Source organism: Poromitra crassiceps (assembly GCF_964638095.1).
Source record: "Poromitra crassiceps genome assembly, chromosome: 6".
Lineage (NCBI taxonomy): Eukaryota > Metazoa > Chordata > Actinopteri > Beryciformes > Melamphaidae > Poromitra > Poromitra crassiceps.
The window spans coordinates 13,229,091-13,250,573 of NC_139627.1; the positions used below are offsets into that span (position 1 = coordinate 13,229,091).

The 21,483-nt window shown below is 46.2% G+C and overlaps 1 protein-coding gene across 1 annotated transcript in view; it reads left to right on the forward strand.

Moving 5' to 3' along the window:
• Positions 1-1,408: 1,408 nt before the first annotated feature.
• The window catches only part of LOC310777716 (chondroitin sulfate proteoglycan 4-like), a gene marked incomplete at its 3' end in the record, with an annotated part of 64,103 nt that continues 44,028 nt past the window's right edge, over positions 1,409-21,483 (forward strand). Inside the window, exons 1-4 of the mRNA XM_083638089.1 lie at positions 1,409-1,475; positions 14,870-15,033; positions 19,190-20,338; positions 20,661-21,071. Coding sequence (XP_083494215.1) covers positions 1,412-1,475; positions 14,870-15,033; positions 19,190-20,338; positions 20,661-21,071 — 1,788 coding nt within the window. The 5' untranslated portion in view covers positions 1,409-1,411. The remainder of the gene's footprint in view (positions 1,476-14,869; positions 15,034-19,189; positions 20,339-20,660; positions 21,072-21,483) is intronic.

Below are 21,483 nucleotides of genomic sequence, written 5' to 3' on the forward strand. Positions count from 1 at the left end.
CTTCTTCTTGTGTTCTGTACATCCATGGTGTGAGCTTCCAGCCTGTTGGCTGCTGGTAAGCCTCCACAAAGTAAATCCGATTTTGAAATATGCGTTATTTTGATAAACTGACCTCACAACGAGAGCAATACAGTTAATAAAGATAACGTTTCTGATAGTTTGCTATATTACTACTTGCTAATCTGCCAGCAAGCTATCTGGGGAGCTTCTTCTTCTGCTTCTTCTAACAGGGCATTCACACCATACGCCGAAGCAACGCTCAAGCAATGCTGAAGCTACGCTAAAGCCACAAGTTTCATTTTGGCGTCCTTGTTAACAGGTGAGGCCGTTCACACCAGTCACGCTCAAGCCACGCTGACGCGAGCGTTCATTCAGTTCTATTTTCCAAGCGTGAAGCTGCCAGGCATTCTGCCAGGCATTCAATGCAAGTTGTGGGCGGGGTCAAGGCGCGCCGAGCGAGTCGCTGAGGAAAAGAGTTCTTCTCAGCTTCAGCGTGGCTTTAGCATCAGCTCTGCTTGTGTTAAGCGGCTGGTGTGAACAAAGGCTAAAGAATAGATGCCTTGCGGCACATTGCTGCCTCTACTAGTCGGAAGTATTACCGTTCTTATCCGATGTATTTATCGTCTATTAAACTCGAAATGGGACCATCATTTAGAAAACGGAGGACATGAGAGCATGAAAAAGACTTAAAATTGTTGATTCAGAACATAAAATCATTTGCAAAGTGTTTATTTAAGACTGAGAGAAAAGTGGGGTCATTTTCCCATTCACTTGCATATTACCGATTTTGTTTCTGCAGTACCCACGTCACCCCCCACTGGCCATTCGACAGTGACAAAATCATTTCTCTGTATTTGCTGACATTTAGATACGTTTGCAGCAAGGCTGATAGTTATCTCTCTCTTTCGCTCTGTGTGTGTGTGTGTGTGTGTGTGTGTGTGTGTGTGTCTCTCTCTCTCTCTCTCTCTCTCTCTCTCTCTCTCTCTCTCTCTCTCTCTCTCTCTCTCTCTCTCTCTCTCTCTGTGTCACACCAACTCCCCCTTGTGGCCCAGTTTGGTACTGAAAACTACAACAGTGGAGACTGGAGAGGATCAGAGGGTGGAGCTCCACCTCACTCTGCTCTGCTCTGCTCTCTCACACACACACACACACACACACACACACACACACACACACACACACACACACACACACACACACACACACACACACACACACACACACACACACACAGGTACATGTTTTGTCATGCTGTAATCCAAACCCAGCCAGCCAGCCGGCAGGCAAGCAGTATAAATCCTATCCAGAGCAATAAAGCGATCAAAACGCAATGGACTACACAGGCAGGCAGGCAGGCAGGCAGATGTTGCTTGTGACTGAATGCATGAAGTGACATTGCAGCGGCCTACAGATGGGGAGGTTTGTGGCTGGGACCTTCCTGCTCCTGTTGCTTTCCACAGGACAGGTCTCTGGAGGTAAGGTGCTTCAGAGGAGAGAGTCACTCCTCACTCTAACACTCTCTGGAGGTAAGGTGCCGCAGAGGAGAGAGTCACTCCTCACTCTGACACTCTCTGGAGGTAAGGTGCTTCAGAGGAGAGAGTCACTCCTCACTCTAACACTCTCTGGAGGTAAGGTGCCGCAGAGGAGAGAGTCACTCCTCACTCTAACACTCTCTGGAGGTAAGGTGCTTCAGAGGAGAGAGTCACTCCTCACTCTAACACTCTCTGGAGGTAAGGTGCTTCAGAGGAGAGAGTCACTCCTCACTCTGACACTCTCTGGAGGTAAGGTGCCGCAGAGGAGAGTCACTCCTCACTCTGACACTCTCTGGAGGTAAGGTGCTTCAGAGGAGAGAGTCACTCCTCACTCTAACACTCTCTGGAGGTAAGGTGCCGCAGAGGAAAGAGTCACTCCTCACTCTGACACTCTCTGGAGGTAAGGTGCCGCAGAGGAGAGTCACTCCTCACTCTAACACTCTCTGGAGGTAAGGTGCCGCAGAGGAGAGAGTCACTCCTCACTCTAACACTCTCTGGAGGTAAGGTGCCGCAGAGGAGAGAGTCACTCCTCACTCTGACACTCTCTGGAGGTAAGGTGCCGCAGAGGAGAGTCACTCCTCACTCTAACACTCTCTGGAGGTAAGGTGCCGCAGAGGAGAGAGTCACTCCTCACTCTGACACTCTCTGGAGGTAAGGTGCCGCAGAGGAGAGAGTCACTGCTCACTCTGACACTCTCTGGAGGTAAGGTGCAGCAGAGGAGAGAGTCACTCCTCACTCTAACACTCTCTGGAGGTAAGGTGCCGCAGAGGAGAGAGTCACTCCTCACTCTGACACTCTCTGGAGGTAAGGTGCAGCAGAGGAGAGAGTCACTCCTCACTCTAACACTCTCTGGAGGTAAGGTGCCGCAGAGGAGAGCCACTCCTCACTCTGACACTCTCTGGAGGTAAGGTGCTTCAGAGGAGAGAGTCACTCCTCACTCTAACACTCTCTGGAGGTAAGGTGCCTCAGAGGAGAGAGTCACTCCTCACTCTGACACTCTCTGGAGGTAAGGTGCTTCAGAGGAGAGAGTCACTCCTCACTCAGACACTCTCTGGAGGTAAGGTGCTTCAGAGGAGAGAGTCACTCCTCACTCTGACACTCTCTGGAGGTAAGGTGCTTCAGAGGAGAGAGTCACTCCTCACTCTAACACTCTCCGGAGGTAAGGTGCCTCAGAGGAGAGAGTCACTCCTCACTCTGACACTCTCTGGAGGTAAGGTGCTTCAGAGGAGAGAGTCACTCCTCACTCTAACACTCTCTGGAGGTAAGGTGCTTCAGAGGAGAGAGTCACTCCTCACTCTAACACTCTCTGGAGGTAAGGTGCTTCAGAGGAGAGAGTCACTCCTCACTCTGACACTCTCTGGAGGTAAGGTGCCTCAGAGGAGAGAGTCACTCCTCACTCTGACACTCTCTGGAGGTAAGGTGCTTCAGAGGAGAGAGTCACTCCTCACTCTGACACTCTCTGGAGGTAAGGTGCTTCAGAGGAGAGAGTCACTCCTCACTCTGACACTCTCTGGAGGTAAGGTGCCGCAGAGGAGAGAGTCACTCCTCACTCTGACACTCTCTGGAGGTAAGGTGCTTCAGAGGAGAGAGTCACTCCTCACTCTGACACTCTCTGGAGGTAAGGTGCCGCAGAGGAGAGAGTCACTCCTCACTCTGACACTCTCTGGAGGTAAGGTGCTTCAGAGGAGAGAGTCACTCCTCACTCTGACACTCTCTGGAGGTAAGGTGCTTCAGAGGAGAGAGTCACTCCTCACTCTAACACTCTCTGGAGGTAAGGTGCCGCAGAGGAGAGTCACTCCTCACTCTGAGACTCTCTGGAGGTAAGGTGCCGCAGAGGAGAGAGTCACTCCTCACTCTGACACTCTCTGGAGGTAAGGTGCCGCAGAGGAGAGAGTCACTCTGACACTCTCCGGAGGTAAGGTGCCGCAGAGGAGAGAGTCACTCCTCACTCTGACACTCTCTGGAGGTAAGGTGCCACAGAGGAGAGAGTCACTCCTCACTCTGACACTCTCTGGAGGTAAGGTGCCTCAGAGGAGAGAGTCACTCCTCACTCTGACACTCTCTGGAGGTAAGGTGCCGCAGAGGAGAGTCACTCCTCACTCTGACACTCTCTGGAGGTAAGGTGCCGCAGAGGAGAGTCACTCCTCACTCTAACACTCTCTGGAGGTAAGGTGCCGCAGAGGAGAGTCACTCCTCACTCTGACACTCTCTGGAGGTAAGGTGCCGCAGAGGAGAGAGTCACTCCTCACTCTGACACTCTCTGGAGGTAAGGTGCCACAGAGGAGAGTCACTCCTCACTCTGACACTCTCTGGAGGTAAGGTGCCGCAGAGGAGAGAGTCACTCCTCACTCTAACACTCTCTGGAGGTAAGGTGCCGCAGAGGAGAGCCACTCCTCACTCTGACACTCTCTGGAGGTAAGGTGCTTCAGAGGAGAGAGTCACTCCTCACTCTAACACTCTCTGGAGGTAAGGTGCCTCAGAGGAGAGAGTCACTCCTCACTCTGACACTCTCTGGAGGTAAGGTGCTTCAGAGGAGAGAGTCACTCCTCACTCAGACACTCTCTGGAGGTAAGGTGCTTCAGAGGAGAGAGTCACTCCTCACTCTGACACTCTCTGGAGGTAAGGTGCTTCAGAGGAGAGAGTCACTCCTCACTCTAACACTCTCCGGAGGTAAGGTGCCTCAGAGGAGAGAGTCACTCCTCACTCTGACACTCTCTGGAGGTAAGGTGCTTCAGAGGAGAGAGTCACTCCTCACTCTAACACTCTCTGGAGGTAAGGTGCTTCAGAGGAGAGAGTCACTCCTCACTCAGACACTCTCTGGAGGTAAGGTGCTTCAGAGGAGAGAGTCACTCCTCACTCTAACACTCTCTGGAGGTAAGGTGCTTCAGAGGAGAGAGTCACTCCTCACTCTAACACTCTCTGGAGGTAAGGTGCTTCAGAGGAGAGAGTCACTCCTCACTCTGACACTCTCTGGAGGTAAGGTGCCTCAGAGGAGAGAGTCACTCCTCACTCTGACACTCTCTGGAGGTAAGGTGCTTCAGAGGAGAGAGTCACTCCTCACTCTGACACTCTCTGGAGGTAAGGTGCTTCAGAGGAGAGAGTCACTCCTCACTCTGACACTCTCTGGAGGTAAGGTGCCGCAGAGGAGAGAGTCACTCCTCACTCTGACACTCTCTGGAGGTAAGGTGCTTCAGAGGAGAGAGTCACTCCTCACTCTGACACTCTCTGGAGGTAAGGTGCCGCAGAGGAGAGAGTCACTCCTCACTCTGACACTCTCTGGAGGTAAGGTGCTTCAGAGGAGAGAGTCACTCCTCACTCTGACACTCTCTGGAGGTAAGGTGCTTCAGAGGAGAGAGTCACTCCTCACTCTGACACTCTCTGGAGGTAAGGTGCTGCAGAGGAGAGAGTCACTCCTCACTCTGAAGTTGTAATGCACACAGCTGCAAAAAGTTTTCTGCCATAAAGCCTTAAATACGAGAGCAAGCGATTGCTGGTGTCAATTGGTGATTGTTAATTGTCAGCACACAGACACTGATTGGTGCTTTCAAGTAATTTAATTTTTTTTAGATGGACAAACACAGAAAATAATAATAATAATATAATAATAAGTAAAAGCAATCTCCTTGTTTTGTCCAAGCTTTGATTAGGTTAGTTTAATGTTTAATCCAATCTGACATGGTCTGTAGACATACCGGTATGCCAATATGCTGCTGGATGCTGGATTCTATTTGGGTTGGATGCTACAGCGGGACATCGTGGGCACCTGTTGGCAGTTAACATTGCTTTAAAAAGATGCCCCTGTCCAGTGACAGTGACACAGTCGACTTGTTATATCTATACCGTCCAGTGACAGTAACACAGTAGACTTGTTATATCTATAGTGTCTAGTGACAGTGACACAGTAGACTTGTTATATCTATAGTGTCTAGTGACAGTGACACAGTAGACTTGTTATATCTATAGTGTCCAGTGACAGTGACACAGTAGACTTGTTATATCTATAGTGTCCAGTGACAGTGACACAGTAGACTTGTTATATCTATACTATCCAGTGACAGTGACACAGACTTGCATCCCCAGATTGGAGGATGTGTCTGTGCCGGTGGGAAGATTACTAATAGTAATCCACTGTTCATACAGGCATGCTGCAGGCAGATTAGACAGACAGACATGAGTTGGACAGTCGGCTTATGGGCTTATAGATGCACAACGGCTGGCCTGCTGACCCAGCCCTTCTCCTTCACAACATGTCTTCCAATTAATAATGAAATAATAAGGCTAATAATAATAATAATAATAATAAGCACGTTTCCACACAGCACTGCAAAGTGCTTCACAGGCAGTGAGACAACGGTAGCTTTTTAAAAGCCAGTGAGATGAATGTTGAACAGTTGCAGGAATAGGAATAGGAAGATAGATAGATAGATAGATAGATAGATAGATAGATAGATAGATAGATAGATAGATAGATAGATAGATAGATAGATGTGCTACTGAAAAAAGACGCAGTGATTTATTCTTGTCTTGAATCCTACAATTGAATTGTCTTAAACCAGGTGATCTGTCAGCATCTTAAACCAGGTGTTCTGTCAGCATCTTAAACCAGGTGTTCTGTCAGCATCTTAAACCAGGTGATCTGTCAGCATCTTAAACCAGGTGATCTGTCAGCATCTTAAACCAGGTGATCTGTCAGCATCTTAAACCAGGTGATCTGTCAGCATCTTAAACCAGGTGTTCTGTCAGCATCTTAAACCAGGTGATCTGTCAGCATCTTAAACCAGGTGTTCTGTCAGCATCTTAAACCAGGTGTTCTGTCAGCATCTTAAACCAGGTGTTCTGTCAGCATCTTAAACCAGGTGATCTGTCAGCATCTTAAACCAGGTGTTCTGTCAGCATCTTAAACTAGGTGATCTGTCAGCATCTTAAACCAGGTGATCTGTCAGCATCTTAAACCAGGTGTTCTGTCAGCATCTTAAACCAGGTGATCTGTCAGCATCTTAAACCAGGTGTTCTGTCAGCATCTTAAACCAGGTGATCTGTCAGCATCTTAAACCAGGTGATCTGTCAGCATCTTAAACCAGGTGTTCTGTCAGCATCTTAAACCAGGTGATCTGTCAGCATCTTAAACCAGGTGTTCTGTCAGCATCTTAAACCAGGTGATCTGTCAGCATCTTAAACCAGGTGTTCTGTCAGCATCTTAAACCAGGTGTTCTGTCAGCATCTTAAACCAGGTGTTCTGTCAGCATCTTAAACCAGGTGATCTGTCAGCATCTTAAACCAGGTGATCTGTCAGCATCTTAAACTAGGTGATCTGTCAGCATCTTAAACCAGGTGTTCTGTCAGCATCTTAAACCAGGTGATCTGTCAGCATCTTAAACCAGGTGTTCTGTCAGCATCTTAAACCAGGTGATCTGTCAGCATCTTAAACCAGGTGTTCTGTCAGCATCTTAAACCAGGTGTTCTGTCAGCATCTTAAACCAGGTGTTCTGTCAGCATCTTAAACCAGGTGATCTGTCAGCATCTTAAACCAGGTGTTCTGTCAGCATCTTAAACCAGGTGTTCTGTCAGCATCTTAAACCAGGTGTTCTGTCAGCATCTTAAACCAGGTGTTCTGTCAGCATCTTAAACCAGGTGTTCTGTCAGCATCTTAAACCAGGTGTTCTGTCAGCATCTTAAACCAGGTGATCTGTCAGCATCTTAAACCAGGTGTTCTGTCAGCATCTTAAACCAGGTGATCTGTCAGCATCTTAAACCAGGTGTTCTGTCAGCATCTTAAACTAGGTGATCTGTCAGCATCTTAAACCAGGTGTTCTGTCAGCATCTTAAACCAGGTGTTCTGTCAGCATCTTAAACCAGGTGTTCTGTCAGCATCTTAAACCAGGTGATCTGTCAGCATCTTAAACCAGGTGTTCTGTCAGCATCTTAAACCAGGTGTTCTGTCAGCATCTTAAACCAGGTGTTCTGTCAGCATCTTAAACCAGGTGTTCTGTCAGCATCTTAAACTAGGTGATCTGTCAGCATCTTAAACCAGGTGTTCTGTCAGCATCTTAAACCAGGTGATCTGTCAGCATCTTAAACCAGGTGTTCTGTCAGCATCTTAAACCAGGTGATCTGTCAGCATCTTAAACCAGGTGATCTGTCAGCATCTTAAACCAGGTGTTCTGTCAGCATCTTAAACCAGGTGATCTGTCAGCATCTTAAACCAGGTGTTCTGTCAGCATCTTAAACCAGGTGTTCTGTCAGCATCTTAAACCAGGTGATCTGTCAGCATCTTAAACCAGGTGTTCTGTCAGCATCTTAAACCAGGTGTTCTGTCAGCATCTTAAACCAGGTGTTCTGTCAGCATCTTAAACCAGGTGTTCTGTCAGCATCTTAAACCAGGTGTTCTGTCAGCATCTTAAACCAGGTGTTCTGTCAGCATCTTAAACCAGGTGATCTGTCAGCATCTTAAACCAGGTGATCTGTCAGCATCTTAAACCAGGTGTTCTGTCAGCATCTTAAACCAGGTGTTCTGTCAGCATCTTAAACCAGGTGATCTGTCAGCATCTTAAACCAGGTGTTCTGTCAGCATCTTAAACCAGGTGATCTGTCAGCATCTTAAACCAGGTGATCTGTCAGCATCTTAAACCAGGTGATCTGTCAGCATCTTAAACCAGGTGATCTGTCAGCATCTTAAACCAGGTGTTCTGTCAGCATCTTAAACCAGGTGTTCTGTCAGCATCTTAAACCAGGTGTTCTGTCAGCATCTTAAACCAGGTGTTCTGTCAGCATCTTAAACCAGGTGATCTGTCAGCATCTTAAACCAGGTGATCTGTCAGCATCTTAAACCAGGTGTTCTGTCAGCATCTTAAACCAGGTGATCTGTCAGCATCTTAAACCAGGTGTTCTGTCAGCATCTTAAACCAGGTGATCTGTCAGCATCTTAAACCAGGTGTTCTGTCAGCATCTTAAACCAGGTGTTCTGTCAGCATCTTAAACCAGGTGTTCTGTCAGCATCTTAAACCAGGTGTTCTGTCAGCATCTTAAACCAGGTGATCTGTCAGCATCTTAAACCAGGTGTTCTGTCAGCATCTTAAACCAGGTGTTCTGTCAGCATCTTAAACCAGGTGTTCTGTCAGCATCTTAAACCAGGTGATCTGTCAGCATCTTAAACCAGGTGATCTGTCAGCATCTTAAACCAGGTGTTCTGTCAGCATCTTAAACCAGGTGTTCTGTCAGCATCTTAAACCAGGTGTTCTGTCAGCATCTTAAACCAGGTGATCTGTCAGCATCTTAAACCAGGTGATCTGTCAGCATCTTAAACCAGGTGATCTGTCAGCATCTTAAACCAGGTGTTCTGTCAGCATCTTAAACCAGGTGATCTGTCAGCATCTTAAACCAGGTGTTCTGTCAGCATCTTAAACCAGGTGTTCTGTCAGCATCTTAAACCAGGTGATCTGTCAGCATCTTAAACCAGGTGTTCTGTCAGCATCTTAAACCAGGTGATCTGTCAGCATCTTAAACCAGGTGTTCTGTCAGCATCTTAAACCAGGTGTTCTGTCAGCATCTTAAACCAGGTGATCTGTCAGCATCTTAAACCAGGTGTTCTGTCAGCATCTTAAACCAGGTGTTCTGTCAGCATCTTAAACCAGGTGATCTGTCAGCATCTTAAACCAGGTGTTCTGTCAGCATCTTAAACCAGGTGATCTGTCAGCATCTTAAACCAGGTGTTCTGTCAGCATCTTAAACCAGGTGTTCTGTCAGCATCTTAAACCAGGTGATCTGTCAGCATCTTAAACCAGGTGTTCTGTCAGCATCTTAAACCAGGTGTTCTGTCAGCATCTTAAACCAGGTGTTCTGTCAGCATCTTAAACCAGGTGATCTGTCAGCATCTTAAACCAGGTGATCTGTCAGCATCTTAAACCAGGTGTTCTGTCAGCATCTTAAACCAGGTGTTCTGTCAGCATCTTAAACCAGGTGTTCTGTCAGCATCTTAAACCAGGTGATCTGTCAGCATCTTAAACCAGGTGATCTGTCAGCATCTTAAACCAGGTGATCTGTCAGCATCTTAAACCAGGTGTTCTGTCAGCATCTTAAACCAGGTGATCTGTCAGCATCTTAAACCAGGTGTTCTGTCAGCATCTTAAACCAGGTGTTCTGTCAGCATCTTAAACCAGGTGATCTGTCAGCATCTTAAACCAGGTGTTCTGTCAGCATCTTAAACCAGGTGATCTGTCAGCATCTTAAACCAGGTGTTCTGTCAGCATCTTAAACCAGGTGATCTGTCAGCATCTTAAACCAGGTGTTCTGTCAGCATCTTAAACCAGGTGTTCTGTCAGCATCTTAAACCAGGTGATCTGTCAGCATCTTAAACCAGGTGTTCTGTCAGCATCTTAAACCAGGTGTTCTGTCAGCATCTTAAACCAGGTGATCTGTCAGCATCTTAAACTAGGTGATCTGTCAGCATCTTAAACCAGGTGATCTGTCAGCATCTTAAACCAGGTGTTCTGTCAGCATCTTAAACCAGGTGTTCTGTCAGCATCTTAAACCAGGTGTTCTGTCAGCATCTTAAACCAGGTGATCTGTCAGCATCTTACACCAGGTGATCTGTCAGCATCGAAGGCAAACGTGCACATCCATCCATCACCCTGACCCCAACACCCTGAGTGGCCACCATTTTATTTCACTGTCACACTGCTGTGGCCTCGATTTCAGATGTTGTGGAGGTTCTATAGAAGTGGGAGTTCTGTAGAAGTCTATTGGACTACCCTGCACATTGTGGGAGTTCTATAGAAGTCTATTGGCTACCCTGCACATTGTGGGAGTTCTATAGAAGTCTATTGACTACCCTGCACGTTGTGGGAGTTCTATAGAAGTCTATTGGACTACCCTGCACATTGTGGGAGTTCTATAGAAGTCTGTTGACTACCCTGCACATTGTGGGAGTTCTATAGAAGTCTGTTGACTACCCTGCACATTGTGGGAGTTCTATAGAAGTCTATTGGACTACCCTGCACGTTGTAGGAGTTCAGTTCTATAGAAGTCTATTGGACTACCCTGCACGTTGTGGGAGTTCTATATAAGTATATTGGACTACCCTGCACATTGTAGGAGTTCAGTTCTATAGAAGTCTATTGGACTACCCTGCACCCTACCCTGTCTATTGGACTACCCTGCACATTGTGGGAGTTATATAGAAGTCTATTGGTCTATTGGACTACCCTGCATGTTGTGGGAGTTATTTAGAAGTCTATTGACTACCCTGCACATTGTGGGAGTTATATAGAAGTATATTGGACTACCCTGCATGTTGTGGGAGTTCTATAGAAGTCTATTGGACTACCCTGCACGTTGTGGGAGTCCTATAGAAGTCTATTGGACTACCCTACACATTGTGGGAGTCCTCTAGAAGTCTATTGGACTACTCTGCATATTGTGGGAGTCCTATAGAAGTCTATTGGACTACCCTGCACAATGTGGGAGTCCTATAGAAGTCTATAGGTAGTCCTAGAAGTCTATAGGACTACCCTGCACATTGTGGGAGTTCTATAGAGGTATATTGCCCTACCCTGCACATTGTGGGAGTTCTATAGAAGTCTATTGGACTACCCTGCATGTTGTGGGAGTTCTATAGAAGTCTATTGGACTACCCTGCATGTTGTGGGAGTTCTATAGAAGTCTATTGGACTACCCTGCACGTTGTGGGAGTCCATAAGAAGTCTATTGGACTACCTTGGACATTGTGGGAGTCCTATAGAAGTCTATTGGACTACCCTGCACATTGTGGGAGTCCTCTAGAAGTCTATTGGACTACCCTGCATGTTGTGGGAGTCCTATAGAAGTATATTGGACTACCCTGCACATTGTGGGAGTCCTATACAAGTCTATAGGTAGTCCTAGAAGTCTATAGGACTACCCTGCACATTGTGGGAGTTATATAGAAGTCTATTGGACTACCCTGCTCGTTGTGGGAGTTATATAGAAGTCTATTGGACTACCCTGCATGTTTTTGGAGTTCTATATAAGTCAGATTCAGATTCATTTATTTAAAGAATGGGACTTTACACATTAATGAACAGTACAGCCGTACAGTAAATATGCCAGGTTGTAGCCCAAGGGCTAGTTTCCACCTGTAGTCCCATGGCAGGTTGATGTAATCATGAAAGCGAAAGAAAAATTAATAATACAACAAAGATTAAAAGTACAGAAAGTTAGTAAAACCAAAAATGATTAAAACACACAATTAGTAGTACCAAAAAAAAATTAATAGTATAAAAGGTTAGTGAAACCTAAAATAAATAAAATAAATAAAACACACAGAGCATGCTGCAAAACAATGATCTGTTAAGTATGTTAATTGTGATCACATTGTTGGTTTGATCTGAGCCATATTTTCAACTGGCCTTTGAAGGTGGCGAGACTCGGGCATTCTCTATATATTCTCTATATATATATATATATATATATATATATATATATATATATATATATATATATATATATATATATATATATATATATATATATATATATATATATTCTCTATATATATATATATTCTCTATATATATATATTCTCTATATATATATATATATATATATATATATACTATATATATAATATAGTATATTATATTGGACTACCCTGCACATTGTGGGAGTTCTATAGAAGTCTATTGGACTACCCTGCACCCTACCCTGTCTATTGGACTACCCTGCACATTGTGGGAGTTCTATAGAAGTCTATTGGACTACCCTGCATGTTGTGGGAGTTCTATATAAGTCTATTGGACTACCCTGCACATTGTGGGAGTCATATAGAAGTCTATAGGTAGTCCTAGAAGTCTATAGGATTACCCTGCACATTGTGGGAGTTATATATTGGACTACCCTGCATGTTGTGGAAGTTCTATATACAGTAAGTATATTATATTGGACTACCCTGCACATTGTGGGAGTTCTATAGCATTCTATTGGACTACCCTGCTCGTTGTGGGAGTTCTATATTGGACTACCCTGCATGTTGTGGGAGTTCTATATAAGTATATTATATTGGACTACCCTGCACATTGTGGGAGTTCTATAGAAGTCTATTGGACTACCCTGCACGTTGAAAAAAGGGTACCCAGTGCATTACAAAGTGACGTCAAGGGGCCGTGTTCTGTATTTGACGAGTTGGGAGTGAAACGGGTCGCTTCGATTGTATCTTATTGAAATGCTAAAAATAGGGTTTGCTGTAATTACAGCCTACTTTGGTTTGACTGCACACAACCATTATGTGAGCGATTGTTGATCAACTCTCTACGCTTGTGTTTTTCCTCCCTCATGCCAATTATCTCTCTCCATTGGGTCCATGATTACAAAATAAACACATAGAGACACTGCATGAAATAGGCCACGCCCATCACGGGGGAAAAGCTCCGTTCATTTCCACACACCAGCGTCATTTTCCTTGAATTAAACATAGCTAAAAGCTGTTGTGTGGTGGGCTGCGCAGACAACAAATGTAGAAAATCGCCAGTTCAAGTTTTTTTGTACTCCTGAGCAAAACAAGGAAGCCATTGAGAATTGGCGAGAAGAAAAATGTGGATCTAGCTGTCAAGTTAAGTTAAGTTAAAAGTTAAGTTATCCTTTATTTATCCCCTTGGGGAAATTCATCCTCTGCATTTGACCCATCCTCTACTAGGAACCTTCCTAGAACTAGGAGCAGTGGGCAGCTGCAGTGCAGCGCCCGGGGACCAACTCCAGTTCTTTTGCCAGTACCTTGGTCAGGGGCACTGACAGGAGTATTAACCCTAACATACATGTCTTTCTTGACATCGTCAAGGAAGTAAGTTGGAGTGTTCATCTTCCGTATATACGATCTTTTTGTGCAACACGCAACCATGCACGCGACATAGGAGAACGCCAGGATTGGAGGGGGGGTTTCTGTTTTCCCCCGTGTTGGGCGTGGTTTCTGAATGATGACGTGTGTCATCATAGCCAGTGTCTCTATGTTGTGTGGCTGAGCTTTGTTCAAACCCACAGAGCCTCATTTGAAATCCTAGTCAAGATCACAAAGTTTCCAGAGATACCAGGCTGAATTACAAGGAAATGTGTAGAAAATGACACACGCGACAACTAGACCTTTTCTATTTGATGTAACCGTACAGGGATAAGAAATAGACCTTTTCTATTTGATGTAACCACCACCAGGCTCTTCCCGAGGAGAAGAGCCTGGTACGCATTACTACAGGCAGGATGTCCCGCCCCATGGCCCGGTCCTGTGTTCTGGTCCGCAGTGTTTTCCTTCCCCCATAGAAATGCAGCAGTAGGCAGCCTCACCTCGCCAGTCGCTACGAGTTAGAGAGAAAGTAAGAAGCATGGACATAACAAACAAAGTATTCAAAGAAGTACTTGAAGAAACTTGCCGGATCCATAACATTACGTCTGAACGGAATGCAAGAATTGAGTTATTTTGAATTGAGTTATTGAGTTATTATATTTAGTTATTCAATATAAGAATGTAATATTTTCCTGGAGTATTATATATATATATATATATATATATATATATATATATATATATATATATTATAAAGTACAGCACTTTGGCTCTTACGTTCCGCCCATAGCCAGAAGTTTCGGAGCGAGCTTTTTCTTTTTTCTTTTTTGATACGATATGACTCGTGTTATGAGGACGGGAAGTGGCGGGGCGGCCTCATGTCAAACATGGAAGGGTTGTGTGCATAGAGCCTATTTGCTTCAGGCCAGGGTCATTCCAGGAGCCTGCTGCCTGACCCAGCTTCACACTGCATTAGCTGTCATTCATTGAATTCAGATAGCACGTATAAAGTGCAGACAGACGCCACATCGACAAGCACTTGCAACACTGTTAAGACAATCAATACAGTTTAATGGAATGTGTCTAATGTTGGCCTAGTTTTGTTCACTGCATGCTCTTTTCAGTTGTTGGAGGGGGAAAACGTACCTTTTCACAGTTACATGTAATAGGGCTTTATTAGGGCGAATCAACTTTGACCTTTACTGACCTCCATCAGCAACAAGGAATTGCAACATCATCGTCAGGTCTGTGGCACAGCTTAGTGGTCTGTAATTAACACAAACAATAAAGTCACATTTTCACAATAGCTCATCAGAACAGATATATTCAACAGAAACATGTAGTGAAGAGGTCATATATATCACCATGCTAAACAGTGGAATAATACTGACATCTCTTGCGTTTTCAGTCAGCTGCTTGCAGCTATTGCTCTGCCAGAAAGTGAGTCAACCCTCTGCAGATATGTGGCAGTAAACCTTATTACACCGACCGACAGGTCTAAACGTCCCATCTCCCTCCGTTCTTGTTGTTCCAGCGTCGTTCTACGGCGACGGCTTCGTGCACCTGCGGACCGCGGAGGCGTCCCGGCAGACGCTGCTCCACGTGCGGTTCCGGACCTCCAGCCCAGCGGGGGTGCTGTTCCTGGCAGCCGGACGGAGGGACTTCCTGCTGCTGGAGCTGATCTCTGGACGCCTGCAGGTGAGAATAGACGCAGACATACCATACACACCGATTCAAACAGTTCCCATCGTGTGACAGGGACTCGTGTTTTGGTTAACATGTAGGCCAAGGTCTTTTTTTCCTCATTTATTTTCTTTTTTTACAGATGATGAAAGTGCAGATTGTAGGCTTTCATATGATGTATCATACATTATTATGCTTATTGGAACGTTTGTACTAACACCAGACAGTGTCACTGATGCATTATAGCTGAGCCTGAAGTGTGTATAGACGTTCAGTGTCTTGGAGACCTCAGACACCTCGACAGCAGTGGATAGATGCACTGAAGAGACTGTGACCATCCTAATGAAGATGCTGCTGTATTGATGCTACACCCACTGATCCTCTACCTTCAAGCATTGGATCAATATTGCCATTCATCAAAGCACAAAAAAACAACTCCAAAGCATTTTCCATTGTTAAAGAGCTAGTTGCAGCCTTGCTCCACTAACGTCAGTGAACTTTTGATGTCATTAGCATGCTAGTGTCAATATGCTAGCTAGCCTGCAAGGTTTGCTAAAAACAAACATTCTGGGTATGTGGTACTTTGCTGCAGAAACTCATTTTGACATAAGTGTTTGTATGAAAAGCACACATTTGCAGAAAAAAGTGCAAAGTGCCGCATTGACTTCATACTCTCCAGTCTAGCTGAACTAGTCACATGAAGCCCCGCCTCTTAACCACCATCGCTCTAAACTGATTGGTTGCTGTCCTGTGGGAAAGCATCTATTTGATTTCCAATTATTGCCTTATGGAGGCTCGGCTTGCTGAGCTTGTTAGAGGATTTCTGAACCATTATAAGCAAACGGCTTCTGGATCCTCAGATTCCCTCACCAGCCTTTCCCCACTTTTCACTGTTTGTTTGTTTAAGTGATACTCTCAGTTTCGTTCTCTTTGCCGACACCTATGGCGATGAGCGGTAATTGCAGGTGAGATCCAAACAGTGTTGCATATTATGTGACATTAGTCAGTTTGTTTGGCCATAGTAACCACCCGCAATGCTCGGTCTCAGAGACCGGAAGAAAAGTAGCTTGTTATCCTACTTCACACAAGAGTTGTCAGGAACCTATTCACCTTATTATTTGCCCATATAAGGACGCTTCCGCATACCGTCATTTTGGAATCGTATTTCCATTTTAGACCCGGACGTAGATTACGCCTCCCGTAATCATTTTTAGACTTGCCAAAAAGCTGTTTTCAAGCCAAAAAAAAAAAAAACGTTTTAAAGTTTTAATATTTTTTCAGGTGAGAAAATATTTATTTATATTATAAATATTTTCCTATTTGGAAATATTTAACAAGCAGCGAGGACTGAGAGCGCTGGCTGTGTGACCGGTCGGACTAGCTAGCATCTGTCAACCCAGGCTACTGTACTGGCAGTGAAAAAACACTGTCGACGTGCTTTTGTCTCTAACGTTAAATGCCGACCGGGTACAGCCATCGGCTCCTCGCAGCAGTAACGATTTGTTTTGTTTTGAATTTGGCCGCCAACTAGCGCTGAACCGGAAGAACAAATACAATTGCGTCTGACATGGAAAAGAACAAGTGGGCGGGGCTGCTAAGGTGAATAGTAACGTGAAGAGCGAGTCTATTGCCTTAGCTCCGCCTACCCTCTCTGGGTTCATAAATCTTCATAAATGCTGCAATAGTGAAAATGCAAAGGCATCCATCAAGGGGCCATAGGCTCAATCACCATTGTGTTGTTAACTCAGTCTGCGATAGTGACTTTTAACAGACCTTTATTTACGTGAAAATCTTTGAGATTATCACTTTAAATTCAGTCATCTTCCGGAACAAATCTCATGACAAGTCATTTACACAAACAGAAGATCTCAAGTCAAGACTTTAGAAATCTCTTCAAGTCATCAAAGTACAAATCAGACTCAAGTCCCCAGTCACCAGAACCCTTCTCTTCATGCATCAAGTCAAGTCTCAATCTATTAAAATTGAGACTTGAGTCTGATTCATTGACTATATTATATGGAAGTAGCCTACCATTGTTTTTTAGACTCCTGTGTTGAAGCACATACTGTACATCCATGGTTGAAGTCGCCTGTCGCCATCTTGAGGTCTTCGCGCAGCTCACGTGAGACGGCACCAGACTAGGAGTTTCCCAGAGCTGCAGCTCCGCCTGCTATTGGTCCATGATCAGCAAGCTGCGTGATCACTGGACGGGCAACCTGTCAATCACCCCCCAAACATAGTCTTTTCTATTGTCTATTTTGACTCTGAACGGGCAAGTTATATTATATTTAATAGGTCAAAACCGCGTTTCGGTCCATTCTGTAGACATGCTTAATCACTGTTACAAAGTGGGGCATTTTAACGTCCAGCCTCAAGTGGCCATTCGAGGAACTACAGCTTTCAGGATCACTTCCGCAGCTTCCTCTGTAAAGCCCCGAGCTAGCCCACTGGTCTGATTCAAGTCCAAGTCATGTGACTTGAGTCTCCACCTCAGCAGCAGAGACATTTTAATGCCACGTGTGAAGGGGCCTCCCGCCCTGACACACCCTGAAAGTTGCAGCGTAAGCTTGACACCTTAAGACCAGAGCCGTGTATATACAAGAGTCGCGACATCTCCGTTCACTCCAATGGACCAGTTTTTTACTCCCAATAGTTTTCCCGGAAGTAGGGTTCTGGATGAAGCAGCGCTGTCGAGTTGCAGCAAAATGGACAGTTTGTGATGTACTTTGAAACGGTCCGACATTTAAAGAATCAAATTGTACACTATCTGCTTTATTTTAGCATTCAAATGTAGCGCGAGCCTCCTTCCTGGCTGTTCATTGGCTACTGAGTCACACATTTTGGACCTCCACTGACGCCACTCTTTTACTAGATTGCTCTGCTTAAGACCAAGAGACAAGACACCTACGGGGCCATCTCAGCTCATATTGGTATATTCACTACTATGAGCCGGGGGGAGATTAAACTCACACGTCTGGGTGTCGGAATGCTCACACAGTCAAAGAGAAGGGGGGAAATTAACCCTCTGGCACTGACTTCATTTCAGAACAAGTTCCATCATGACTCAAGCCAGCAGAGAAGACCACAATAGTTTAATGTTCGCTCCAACTACTAGGCGAGGGCTTTTCTGATGAGAGGGTTTGGTGGAATAATCCTTTAATCTAGAGTTAACAGCTGTCTCACTTCTGTTTTCATAATATGTGCTCAGGATCTGCTTTTTGTCTTTTCTTTCTTTCTTTTTTTTCACAGCTGTCTCAACAACAATCTACAAATAAAATGCATTCAGTGATTTTACTTCTAAAAAGTGAGCACTGAAAAAATTGTGGGTGGTGAAACTTCTGCAGGCAATACGATTTGTCTGAAAGCCTAGTCCATGAATTCTGTTGTATTAATATGAATGAACACAAACTGGTTATAAGCCTGGTTCTATGTGGATAGGGATGTAAAGCCATTGTCACATCATATGCAATGTGTGTAGCATTCTGTCTTCCTAATATCTCACAGGACTTTGGGATCTGTACGCACTTAAAGAATCTGAGGAGCGCAGATACCCACTCTGTGGCCTCTATTCTCCCCCTGGCCTTAGGCGCTAAACTGGCGTTAAACACAAAAAAACATGCTTTGTGCCTGCCTACCCGTGACTCGGGGTGGTATTCAATCACTCTTTCTGCCGCTATCTCACTCTCTCTCACTCCCTCTCTCTCGCGCGTCAATTGCTGCCCCTATAGCGCACTGCCAAAAAAAAGAAGAAAAAGTGGTGACTTCGTCATGTTCCAGGAGATGACAATAAACCATCACAGCTTTTTGAACAGTCCTGCCCCTCCACCCCTCCCATCAAATGATAACTTATTTCGCTCCCTAACTGATCTCCCATTGGTTTACACTTTGAATGATCCCTCCCTCCCTATATGTTAGAGTCCGCCCAATCATCTTGTTTCAACAGGAAATACATCACATTAAGGAGGCAAGATGTGGTTTCATTAGGACTTTAAGTAACTAGTTGCTCGTAAAATCAGATTTACAAAGTATCCTCAATGCTGGTTATTAGCAATTAGAAAGACTTTCACTCCATGTCTCTTGATTTTGTTGTTTTCCTTCCCATTGTCCCTCCATCTTTTCCTTTGTATCCTCCATCCCTCCTTTCCTCCTCCCTTCCTCCCTGCCTCCTCAGGTTCGTCTGGACTTGGGCTCAGGGGAGCGTTCGTTGCGCTCAGAGAAGGGCATCCACCTCAGCGACCTGGCCTGGCACTCCATGGAGCTGAAGCACGACCACCATAACGTCACCATGACTGTGGACCGAAACTCCCAGACCAGCCTCCGTATGCCGGGACCGGACCTGGAGCTCAGCGTCCAGGACGGGCTCTTCGTCGGCGGGTCGACCGGGCTGAGCCACCCCTACCTGCTCTCCTCCTCCCAACACAACTCCACCGGCTTCAGAGGCTGCGTGGACGAACTCCTGTTTAACGAGCACAACCTGCTGTCGACCCTGAGGCCGTATTCCGGGTACAAGAGCGTGCACGAGGTTTCTCTGGGCTGCAGCCCCCAGTTCTCTGCATCAGAAGATGACTCTGTCAGTTTCTTCAGCTCCAAAGCCTTCCTCTCGCTCCCGCCGTGGGACGTGCCACAGGAGGGGGTGTTCGAGTGTGAGCTGTACCCCTCTGCAAGAGAAAAAGATGGTTTGGTCCTGTATAGCTCCGTCCTCCAGGGAGGGTTTCTTGCCATAGAGATTAGAGACGGTCGCCTGGTGGCGATGGTGGCAAATGGAGAGGGGAGTAAAGCTGAGCTGCGCTCCCTCACAGACCTCCACAGCAACCACAGCTGGTACCCCGTCGGCCTGCACCTGCTGCCCCAAAGCGTCCAGCTGAAGGTGGGGGAGGAGCTGATCAATGCCAACCTGGGTCCGGAGCTCCCAGTGATCCAGCTCAAAGGCCCTCTGTACCTGGGAGGGCTGGACGATCAAGCCCGGGGAGAGTACAGGCGAGCCAGGCTGCCGTTGGCCGCTCCTGGGGCGCAGCAGGCCGGAGGAGGCGGCTCCTTTAAAGGCTGCCTCCGAGAAATCAGGGTGAACACCCAGAGGACCGGCCTGCCGCAAGCCATCATCACCAAGGATGTCTCTGTGGGCTGCAAACAAAGCCAGGCTCCAGAGGCGGTGACCACCTCCAGCGCGACGGATCAAACCCTTTTTGATGACATCACGACCAGACAACCAATCAGCAACAACAATGAGCAAAACAGGAAGAAGAACCCCAACTTCCTGTTTCTGAGAGAGTTAGAGGTAGTAGAGGGAGGACGGGCGGCGCTGGAACCCAAACACATTAAGGTAGAGCAGTTTGTCTGCTGTTGATCTGCTCCTGTGTTGTTTTCACCTTTCATATTATTTTGACCAACTGTTGCGATTCTGCACTCAAAGCTAGCTCCATAGGGTCCCATTGCAGTTTCCACCCGAAAACGCGGGTTTATTTACCAAAATGCTGCTCGGCTGATCCCTCGTATTGCTCAGCCCAAGGGTTGTTCTTTATTTTTTCAACCCACAGAGGAGCATGTAATCCTTTAACTAAAGTTAGAATATGAAAATCGAGAAAACTGGATTTACAAAATTGTCACATGCAAACAGCAATATGGAAGCTCCTTTCCTTTTGCAGGTGAACCTGGATTTCCGGACGCTGGACATCCGCCCGTCCCAGCTGATGTTCCACGTGGAGGAACAGCCGCTCCACGGCCAGCTGCGGCTCGACCTCGCAGCCCGACACGGCGGCTTTCTGATCACTAATAACCAGCCCAAAGAGAAGGAGGGAGGGGGGGAGGAGGGGCGGAGCTTCAGCATGCTGGACCTGTGGCAGGGCCGGGTCATGTACATCCATGCAGGCTCGGAGGACCGGCGGGACTTCTTCATGTTCTCGGTCTTCTGCAGCAGCAGCAAGGAGCTGCCGCTGTTTCTGAAGGGGAACCGGCTGCACCGCTTTGACATCAGTGTCAGTCCCGTCAATGACGCGCCCGAGCTCAGCCTGCCGGAGGGCAACCTTTTCGTCCTGCTGGAGAAGTCCAAACGACAGGTAGGTGTAAATGGTAAATGGACTGCATTTATATAGCACTTTTATCCAAGGCGCTTTACAATGTGCCTACATTCACCCATTCACACACCGAAGGCGGCAAGCTGCCATGCAGGGTGCTTGCACAGCCATCGGGAGCAATTTGGGGTTCAGTGTCTTGCCCAAGGACACTTTGACATGCGGACTGGAGGAGCCGGGGATCGAACCGCCGACCTTCTGGTTAGTGGATGACCTGCTCTACCGGCAAGATGTGTGTGTGGTGAGATCTGGCGAGATTTGTGTGTGGTGAGATTTGTGTGTGGTGAGATTTGTGTGTGGTTGACATTTGTGTGTGGTGAAATTTATGTGTGGTGAGATTTGTGTGTGGTGAGATTTGTGTGTGGTGAGATTCGTGTGTGGTGAGATTTGTGTGTGG